This window comes from Schistocerca piceifrons, chromosome 4 (genome assembly GCF_021461385.2).
Source record: "Schistocerca piceifrons isolate TAMUIC-IGC-003096 chromosome 4, iqSchPice1.1, whole genome shotgun sequence".
Classification (NCBI taxonomy): Eukaryota; Metazoa; Arthropoda; class Insecta; order Orthoptera; family Acrididae; genus Schistocerca; species Schistocerca piceifrons.
The window spans coordinates 269,951,649-269,963,053 of NC_060141.1; the positions used below are offsets into that span (position 1 = coordinate 269,951,649).

Below are 11,405 nucleotides of genomic sequence, written 5' to 3' on the forward strand. Positions count from 1 at the left end.
CCAAAATATTTGGTGTGAGATCTTAATGTGTCACAGAGTGGCTGGGTCACACATAATTTCTAAGTCATCATCCAGCCACGGTCATTGACCCTTTAACAGCATCCGTACAGGTATTTTATCCATGATTTTATTTAGTTATCCCGCTGTGTCTCTCTGGGGTTATGTTATGAACTTTTATGAACGTCACCTTCTTGGGGTGGGATCAAACATAGTTTTCCGATTAATTGACCTTCTTCCATAGATTGTGCAAATCTTCAGTATAATATTAATGCAAGGGTGCTGATGATCTAGCTGTTTAGCGCCCTCCACCATAAATCATCATCGTCATCTTCTACTCCTAACCCCCCCCCCCCCTCCCGCCTTTGCTCTTTGCTTATTGCATCTTACCCATTTCTCTATGATACCCCATTGCAGCAGCAAGTGTGACTGCCTTCTGTACATAATGAACCTGGTGGATTGCCATTGAACTAATACACCCTTTACAGACAGACAGTGGTGACTCCATATGTTCCTGTGCTTGCTTTGTTCCTCTGTCTCCGTGTCGTACTAATACACCCAGCACTCATCCATAGTGATTGTGTGATTAGACGAAACATCTATAGTGGGCCGACACAGCTGTAGCATTTCCACTGGTACCTCGGTTTGGTATGCTTATCGAATGGGAATGAGATGTTGGGGAAACCCAATGGGTGGCAACTTTTGTCATGCTCTAAATGTCGTTGGCTAATTGTCACTTTTCCACTGTTACCTCAATGTGATACACTCATTTTGAGCACCAGTACCACCGTTTCTTTGTTGTTCCCTGTTCTTCACAAAGAGATAGTCTGTCACTTTGTTCATCATCATTCAGACTTATTTGACCATGCTGGAAGTGTCTGCACTAACTAATGCCTGTTTCAAATGATGATGCAATGTTTCCATATACTTCCACCAATTCAGCATAAGTAGTTGTAGCATTGTTCCCCTTCAGGTGTTGAAAGTTTGTTGCTGTACAATACTCCACCTTATCAGTGAACTGTGATTTTTTTTTTTTTTTTTTATCACCCTTCATATTTTTAGATAAAATATTTTGTAATACTTTTTATTTGAAAACACAGAAAACCACACACATGGTTGAAATGTGGGATACTGGAATACACACTCTGCTAGCTCCACAACTGGTGAATCCTCTCAAGAGTGGAAAGCCCCGAGTCATAGAACTATGACCTCTAATAGAGATAGGGGGAAATCCTTTTATGTTATGTCTAATTTCAGTGTTAATCATTGCCAAATTAGGTATTCTTTTTGCCAAGTTTTTGCCAGTAACTGATGTGGCATTATGTCAGCTTTTGCTTTATTTCCTGAAAGCTTAATCGTCAGTTAGCATATGATCCTTATTTTTGACTTACTTCATAGCTTTGCAGTGTTACTTAAAATGAAAATATATCTTCAATTTACGCTATACTTATTGACTCCTTACATCACATTTATTTATATTATTGTACCTGTTAAATATAATCAATTAAAGAAAAATAACTGTGATTATGTAATTGAAATTTTTCAAAGTCATCTACATTTACGTCTGCATCCATATCTGTACTCTGCAAATCTGTGAAGTAAAAGAAAACACTTTCCATTGTACCATATACTAAGTTTTTCTTCTGTTCCATTCACATACGAAGCACAGGAGGAATGATTTCATAAATTCCTCTGCATGCACTGTAAGTAGCCTAATATTTTTTTGCAGTCTGTCTAGGTGTTTTTCATAGGACGTACAATTATTCCCAAATTCCTCACTTAATACTGGTTCAGCTATTGTTGGTCTCCACTGCTGTTTATAGCGGACTTTGGATCCCTTTACCCTTTTGCGCTCTTTTGTTTTTAGTGTGCACTGATATTTTGTGAATGTCACATTCTCTCAGCATTTTACAGCTCCGGTGGAAAAACAGTGAGAATTTGCTTGTGTGTGCCAATCACAGTACAGGACATATGACAGCTTGCAAACTTGTGATAATTTGGTTGGAGTTCACAGAGCAGCTGATCATGATTCCATAAAAGTCTATCATATTACTCGTGAAATATGATAGAAATTCTCCTGTCTGTTGTTTGTTTGTGATGACGCTGAAGTTGGCATGACACATCTCATGTATTGAGCCATGATTGGCTGAAAAAAGCAAACCAAGCAGACTCCATGTCACATTACATGTCTGCATCATATGTGCCTTGACATCTAGCAGACTACTACTTCCTTTTCCAGCTCATAAATATGAGAAAGAGAGTCCTGTATCATCTGAAGCTGGGTACATTAATGAAATTGCTTGGAGCCCACTGAAGGAATTGGAGCAGTTGAGTAAATTCTTCTCTTCGTCCTGCTTAATACACCCTAGTGTCTTCAGGATCGCATATGGTAGTAGCACTGTGGACTGTGAATTTGCTTGCATGTGAGGTCATCATCAAGAAAAATGACTTGATAGATAAGAGTGTCCTCTTGCATAGTCCCTTCAGTGTATACTGGAATAAAATCATGATGACTGAGGAAAATATTGCTAACAATAGATTTAAAACGACACTAGAGGTAAAACTTCTTGGCAGATTAAAACTCTGTGCTGGATGAGGTCTTGAACCTGGGACATGGCCTTCCATGGGCAAATGGGTGTCACCTGAGCTATCCAAACATGGCTCCCATCCCTTCCTCAGAGATTCACGCCCATCAGTACCTTATCTACAAGAAAGGATATTATGAAGGCGCAGCTTAGACACAACCTAGGGGGTTGTTTCCAGAATGAACTTTCACTCAGGAGTGGAATGTGTGCCGATTTGAAATGTCAAGACTGGGACTCAAACCTGGGTAAGACAAAGGTTTTTATCCGCCTGGAAGTTTCGAATTGGCACACAATCCGAATATGAGGGATGCTATCTTTTTAAAATAACTCTGGGCCACTTAAGAACCTGAGGTTGTGGGTTGCACGAGGTTAACATTTCTGTCAGAAGCTAAAATTGTTTGCTGGACTGGAATTTGAACTCAGAATCTCTATACTTCATGTACAGAAAGCTTACCAGTCATACTGTCCATGACACCTCACATACCAACTCAGAGTCTTAACTTTTCCAGATTGAGTCATATCACAGCACATACTAGTAACATGTTGCAAAGAAATGTTAATGACAGCATATATACTGCATAGAGTAAAAGATAATATCTCGGTAATGGTTGTACCGGTTAGCCCCTCCTCCAACATGCTGTAACATGACTTAATCGGACAGTCTGCCATTTTACCAATCAGGCACCATCTTTGGTTTTCTGAATCAGTGCTCTCTGTTGTCCATCCATTATTTCATTGAATTTTAACATAATATTTGCTCTGTGCATTTGCAGCTATCAGCTATGACCGACCATGACTCATCCTTTGTAAGACTCAAAGTGGTTTCTTTCTTGAAAACCAGAAAACGGTTATACTGCCGTAAGGAATATTTGGTAGGAAATGAATTGTCACACAACCTGTCGATAAGGAAAGTTGTGTGTGTGTGTGTGTGTGTGTGTGTGTGTGTGTGTGTGTGTGTGTGTGTGTGCGCGCGCGCTCTACATGCCCGCGGGTGTGGATGTGGGTGGGGCTGGTTGGTCATGCGCGTGCGGGTGTGGGTGTGCACGTCCAAGGTATCATTCAAAATAATTGTACTACTTACCTCTGTTACATTTTTAAGTTCATGTTCTTGACTCATGCAGCATTGACACATATCAAGAAGCATGACTTGGCTGAAAGTTAGTAGTATTTTACCTCTGAAATATTACTACAGTTGTAAGATGCAGTTGCCAGTCTGCCCAAGATATTCCCACCATTCAATTAGACAGTTGCAAGTGGTTTATGTTCATTTTGTGTGTCATGTTGTTGTTTTAAAAAATTGAAGTGGATTATTGACATTCAGTAGCCTACTCCAGTAGTTTCTAAGCATGAGTTAATGATGTTACCTTTCTCATTTGAAAAAGTGCCACTAATTATGAAATTACACTTTGCGAACACAAATTTCATTTACTGTGTCAGGTAGCAATTGTACTTCTGTCACACCGATGGATAACTGTGTTGCAGATTCAGTTAAATAGTGTTGGTGAGACATTAAATCTCATCTAGTTATAGTGAAGTGACTACTAGCACCAGACATCAGTAACCCCTTTGACCAATAGTTGAGCAACTTGTTAATGTTGTCTCCAGTTGGCGGATTTCAGTGACCCAAATGACCTTTCCTGATAGTAGAACTGAGTCACTGTACATCAAGATGTTATAGTTGGCTCCCTAATTGCCCCTATCTTTGTATGGAGTATTTTGAAGTTATTCTTCCTAATTATTTGAAATATTCCTTCTTCCCCTTTTTCTTAGGAAAATTATAACAAAATATTTTATATTTTCTACCCAAAGTAAGAAATTAAAAAAGAATTTAATAATCTTGATTTGTGCATTTTAACAGATAAAAATGGCCAGTATGAACCAACTAAAGAAGAAACAGAAGAACTGGAACGTGCTTTAGAAGCAGTGGACAAAGATGTTAAATCACTGGAAAGATTATCTCAAACACATGGTTTAATGGAACCATATATAGATGACAGTGCTCTGCAGACACTAGTTCAGTTGCCCGAAGTGACTGCGGGTTTGTCAGTTCCAGGTATTGTGCCTGCTGTTTTCACTACGTATCACAGTCATAATGGGTTTGTGGTAAATTCTCATCATTCAGCTGCCGCAGTGCCCGACATTAAAAATCTTGGACCACATCCAGTAGAATCTCCTGGTCTAGTGTCACCGTGTATATCAATTCAGACTCAGACTGACACACCATCTTAGCATGCATCACAGCGTTTTTATCAAGTGGTATTGTGCTCAAGGTGGTATTCAGTATTTCGGATTTTTGTTAAATATTGACGGTTTCAAAGTGGTGTGTGTGTGTGTGTGTGTGTGTGTGTGTGTGTGTGTGTGTGTGTGTGTGTGTGTGTGTGTGAGAGAGAGAGAGAGAGAGAGAGAGAGAGAGAGAGAGCGCGAGCATGTGCATGCATGTGTGCGCGCGCATGTGTTGATGTCCAAAGTACACTGAATATGAAATAAGTGGCAGCACTTGTCAGAGACGCTTGTGTGTGTAAGTTAGACGTGATAATTGCTACAGTATTATAGTTGTTAAAGTTGCATATGAATCTTCTTTGTATGTGTTTCCATTGTAGTAATGACTCCCTTGTGAGGTGAAAATTGGTATGATGCTTTAAAATATTTTTTATAAGATTCACAGTTTCTGTTCTGTAGGTTTCATGTGTGTAAATATCTTTTTAACTTAATGCATCACTAAGAATATTTTTCTTCTTTTTCACTACCAACACAGTTTTGTGTTACGAATCTGCTTTTCAATATCTCTGTATATTCACATAATATGTGAACAAAAAATGAGCCCTTCCGTAGTTCTTATTTCTACCTGTGTATAATGCATTGCAGAAGAAACAAAAAAGAATGTATTGCTAATTCATATGACACATTCATTTGTTTAATGGGTGGTATACTTTTTGTACTATTCGGGTTAGTCCAAGTAAGCTGTTTATTTTGTATTGAGTGTACTTTATGAAAAACGGTGTTGTGCAGTTGTATCTTGTGATGAATACTGTGTAGTGTTATGATAACAGTGCAAATTTTAGAAACAAAATACAAAATATTGTAGCCAGAGCAGTTCACCAAACAGTATCTTGGAGACATGCATGTCATTGTTATATTGCTGTTGAAAATAGTCTTTTGTTTATACTCAGGGAGGGTGAAACTAATTGCATTTATTCCATGTGTGTCTGTCTATGTGTGTGCGTGTCTCACTTGCATCATGTGATTAATTAACAGTTTCTTGATTTGCCCTTCCCTGTACAACTAAAGCTCAGATTTGAGTGCTGCGGAGGTACTTTTTTCCAGATTATAGAGCATGCCTCATGACTTCCATGACTGACTCCACAGTTAACTGTTGAACCATTACAATGGTTTGAATTTTTTATATGAATGGATGAATAAGGGCCACAATAATAGTTGAAATACTACAGTTGTTTCAGCAACACTTCAGTAAAGTGGAGAATTCACAAATTTCTGTAGTTCTTTACTTTTTTTGCTTGTTGGATTAATAGCACTCCAAAGATTTGTCAATGCTTACTTTTCACTTTCTTCTTTGCTTGTAATAATATGTGCATTATTTGCTCTACTGCATTTTAGCCAGGGATATGCCATTTCTGTTGTAAAAACGGCATTCTGAAATTTGTAAGGACATTATTCATTGATTTTTTAGCAGTCACAGAACTTTATTTTTTTTGTGTATTCTCCGTAATTTCATGTGTTCTTGTTCATTCAAAATTGAGTAGAGTATGCTCTGCTTCATTTGGGAAGACTGGTAGTTGAATCACTTGTGTACCTGATATTTAATATTTGTTTAGTGTTTCACATCTTAAGGTTTTGTTGGAAATAATATTGCACATTTCATTTATTTTGTTTCTCACATTGCTGAAACATTTATGCTAATGCTGTGTATTAATAAGTTTGTTGAGAGCAAGTTTGAATATCTTGAGTCCCAGCATGCTTCCTGTTTTGTAGCCTTTTAAATTATTTTTTAATGTTGTATAGTAAAGATAATGTGAAAATAAAATCTACTTCAGTGATACAGGCTTTTGTCATAATGATTTATGGTTGTTTTGTTACTCAGGTGAAACAAGGGGTAGAGTTATTGATTCAGAGCAGAACATTTACGAAAAATAGATGTACATTCCACTGGTAAACTTAACACTTTTGCAGAACGTTTATAAAGTATCTAGATTTGCATAAACAGTTATAAATGAGGGGTTCCATCCTCTGACTGTAGGCAGCACACAACAGCGAATAATACGTAGTGGTATTAGATCATAATTTTAATCTCAGGAAGAAAAATGTGCTGAAGAGTCCCTTATATAAACAAGAATCAGTTTTCTCTTGTATATTTGTACTCATTCTCTTAAACTGTTGGAAGTCAGGAGGTTCATATATATATATATTTATTAAACTATAGAGTAGCATGTACATTTCAGGTTGTGTCTGGCACATATAAAAAGATGGATGCGTTCTCTGTTTGGCATTTATTTCATCACACATAAGTCACTCATAATCATTTTTACTATGTACCTGCTGTGTAAGGAATTAGCTGATCTGATTATCAAAGAAATCTGTTTACGAAAAGTTATTGAATTTTTAACACTTTTCCTTGCTTTATGGTTGTCGGGCATGTGCTGTTCACAGTTTTACATTATGAGAATACCGTAGAGAATTTTAATGTGAAATGAAGAGAGAGCAGTATTTTCATACTTTTAATTAGAAGTTCTAAATTACAAAAATTTTTAAATGTATTGCACTGTCACGAAATGTGATGTATATTCCAGATAAATGTAAAATAAGCAGACACTGTACAGATTTTGTAATAAATACTACGTTAACTGAATACACACACTCATAACATGAATACACAAACTTGTTGTCTCAATGGGACCAAGGCACATCACTTTAAATTTGTCATTCAAGTTTATTACACAGAATCATCCATGTCTAGTTGATATAAAGCCTGACAACTATTAAGCAAGTCATTCTGCATTTAGACACAATAAACAGTGAAATATTGAGAGCAAATTGGTGTTCTTTGATCTCATATCAGCTTACTGAAAATTTTTGTTACCATATAGTAATTCATCCCTAGTGACATTGACTGATGTAGCACATCATTGTGGTTGATCGTAAGAACTTCAGTAACTAAGTGAGGTCTAGGATAAATGCTAAGTGTTGTTCTTTTGTTTGTTTGTGTGTGTGTGTGTGTGTGTGTGTGTGTGTGTGTGTGTGTGTGTGTGTTTGTAAAAACAAGTATTAACAAGAAGCAATGCCTGTCAAAAAGAAATGTGTTCGAAAGTGAAATGTATCTTATAGACAGCTTTTGCTTAAATGTGTTGTAAAGTTGGAACAGCACTAAATGTGTTTAGGGTAAATGAAAGTGCAATACATACTTGAGAAAACCAACAAAAAATTATATATATAAACTGTAATTCGTTGAAACACTTGTTGCCGTTGTGTACGTCTCATAATGTGTATGCCATTTCTTTTTTGTAGTGTAATTAAAATAGTTTTTTGATATACTTGGACTGACTGACAGTGAAAATGTATAATTGTAATTTTGAATACATATTTTGTCCCAAATTGTAGTGAAATTGATTTTGATATTTTCCTCTTACCTTTGAAACAAACCGGTAATTGTTGTTGATTATTTGAAAGTTCCTATTAAAGTAGTAGTTTTGTAATATTTTGTAAAATATGTGCTTTTTTTTTTTAAATATTTGCTACTCCATGACTCATATACTGAAACAGTGTGTTGTCTCATGCCTGAGATGAAGTTGAAGAAACTACAGTGTATGTGACAGGAAAATTGTTAAGGTTTACAGCCAATTATGCGTAAGTGATATTTACGTGATGGACACTTCAGAAAAAAACTGAATAACGGTGTGGCTATTTTTCTACTAAAAAGACACATTATTAATGTCACCATACAGCCATATTTCGCACATAAAATGCTTGGTGTGTAGTGAATAAAACAGTGTCGTCTCCAGGAAATTTTGTTGGAAATATCCTGTTCTTACTTTGAGTACTTTAAGCGAAGTCTTCCACATAACCATTAAATTCTTCATGTAATTTAATATTCTGACTGGAAGATGTCTATTTTCGTATTGATGGAACTAATACTGTAGCAGTTCATTGCTATTATTGTTTCATTCGTAAGTTCTGTCAAAAGTGGTACTTTGTAAATAAATATTGTGCACCATTACAATAGCTATTTTGCATAAGTGGTAGTTATCTGCAGTTTTTTAACATTAACAAAAAATTTGAATATAAATGCTCCAGAAATAAATAAAAATAGATTTAAAAAAATCATACTCAGCAGAATGAGGTGAAGGCTAAAGTGTCACCAATGAAAGTGTTTGTATCATAAATAATTACTTTAGTTTTTAGAAGATTGGGTGACAAGAAACAGAGAGGAAATATAAGAAAAGAAACACAACCATCTGCTACATACAGGATAATAGAGAGAAGATATGAAGATTAACAAAGAAGAAAACAGGATCTTAGGTTTTAGTGGTCAGCAAAGATAATTTTGTGACTGCAAGATACTTCTTACCAGCAGGACAATAGAAGTGCAGGTCTACATGGACACCATCTACGCCTACATCTGTACTCAAAAAGCTATGTGATTGAGCTGTGTGACTGAGATTACACAGTGTACCAGTATCATTTTTCACCCCCACTTTCCTTCCTATTCTATTTTTGAAAGGAACAGTAAGTGCCCTCTGTATGAGCCGAAATTTCTCTAGTTTTGCCACTATGGTCAATACATGACATGTTTGTTAGAGGAAATAGTATGTTTCCTGACTCATTTTGGAACATAGGCATTTGAAATTTTGTGAATAAGGCTCTCTGCAGTGCACGAGGCCTTCGTTGTAATGTCTCTCACTGCTGGTCATCGGGTATTTCTGTTATATTGTCCCACTGGCAAACACGTGACAAATTCTGTAGCTTTTGTTTTAGTCTTTTATCTCTCTCCCTTTGCCATCAGCACACTGCGGCGTAGGACTACAAACTTTGCCATATCATTTACATATGCCCTGTCCACACAACCTTGTGGTTTTCCAGTTGCTGACTACACTTATGGTGAAGTGACTCCATTAAGAATGATATCTGCTACCAACTAGCTGAATAAACAGAGCAAGCTACATTTTACAACAAAGAGAAAAAAGTGGGAAGTGTAACATCAAAGGTAAATGTAGCAGTACCAGGTTATTGCAGAGAGTATGTCAGATTTTAATGGGACATAATTAGAATATAGCCACACACTTATCGCTGGTGAAATTGATTTGTAAAATAGTCTATGTATGTTCCTACTAATTAAGAACTCAACAAAAATACAGAAGAACCTAAAACATAGTATGCTGGAGAAATTAAAAAGTCAATATACTACAATGTTATGAGAAGGATATATACTACTCACCATAAAAATGACATGTTGAGTTGGGGACAGACACAATGAAGAGACTGTTACACACAGTTTTCAGCCATAGTCTTCTTCAATAAAGAAAGAAAAACACACACATTCACACAAGCAGGCACACCTCTTACACATGACCACTGTCTCTGTCCAGTCTTTTCATTGTGTCTGCCAGCAACTAAATGTGTCATCTTTACAGTGAGTAGCTATCTATCCATTTTATAATATTGTTGATATTCCAACGTGGGCCTTCGATTATTTGATGTAGTCAGCTTTATTTACACAGAACTTACACACTGTAGCAGTCGCATAGAGCGTATTGTTACAAATGCGAAAATACTGATACAAATACAGAGATAGCATTTAATGTTCCCATACATCCTCCCCACTGTGGTCTGTCTCCACTGGTATGACCAGCTGGGCAGGCCTGGTAAAGTGTCTTCTATCAGCAGTAACGAGGATGACCGTGTATGGGACTCTCTCTCGGCCTTATTTAACCCCCTGGGAACCCACGTAAACTTAGTTGCAGGGGAGTCTGTGTGGTGCCAAATTGTCCGCATCGTGAGATCTTCACTTTTCAATTCTCATAAAGCAGTATTTCATTAATATTTGTTTGTAGGGAAGGATTACATGTGAAGAACACACTAATGTAGACAAGCAGTATATACTGAATACAAAAGCAATACATTACCTTAAGACACAAACTACAAGGAAAAATAAACTCAACATTGTATTTAGCACACAAATTAAGAAAGTACCTCGTAAAGAAATTAATGAGGTAATGCATATATCGTGATCAATCTGAATAAAAATTGAAGCAAATATCATGAAACACACACAAAAACTAGAAATGGGACTCTTAAGATTAATAATTTGGTAACTAGAGAAAAGTTTCTCATTGAGCTCAAACTTTTCTTTCTCTCGTGTGTGTGTGTGTGTGGTTTTTTTTTTTAAGCAATATACATTTCAAGTTGTCATTTTCTTTTAAAAAGCACAAAACTGAAAGATATCATCACATAGAATGTACCCCAGTGTTCATTTTCTTATCATCTTAACTTTCTTTGTCTCCCAGGAATCTACTGCAAATCACTGATAATTTACTATGTTTTTTTGCAAACTTTGTGTGAGCATTTTTCCCAGGTAAGGCTTGTTCCATAATTTTTCTGGCACCCTCATAAGTAACAAATTCCACTATGAACTGCTGAGGTGGTATTAGGTGGGGCAACTGAGGGTCTCTTTTATTTAGAAAGGAAAAGTTGTATATCTTTCAGAAGCCACCAGTTCGTTGCTTGGTTTCAGAAGTTTGGTTCCACCAACATTTGACCAAGTTCACTGAGATCAAGTCTTTTTCTGTAATTACTGGCTCTAGCGATACTGAT

At 36.5% G+C, this 11,405-nt stretch overlaps 1 protein-coding gene across 2 annotated transcripts in view; it reads left to right on the plus strand.

The window, feature by feature from the left end:
- The window catches only part of LOC124795188 (INO80 complex subunit D), a 156,604-nt gene extending 148,404 nt beyond the window's left edge, over positions 1 to 8,200 (plus strand). For both annotated transcript variants that reach the window (XM_047259090.1, XM_047259091.1), the window contains one exon: positions 4,441 to 8,200. In XM_047259090.1, coding sequence (XP_047115046.1) covers positions 4,441 to 4,811 — 371 coding nt within the window. In that variant the 3' untranslated portion in view covers positions 4,812 to 8,200. The remainder of the gene's footprint in view (positions 1 to 4,440) is intronic.
- Positions 8,201 to 11,405: the final 3,205 nt, after the last annotated feature.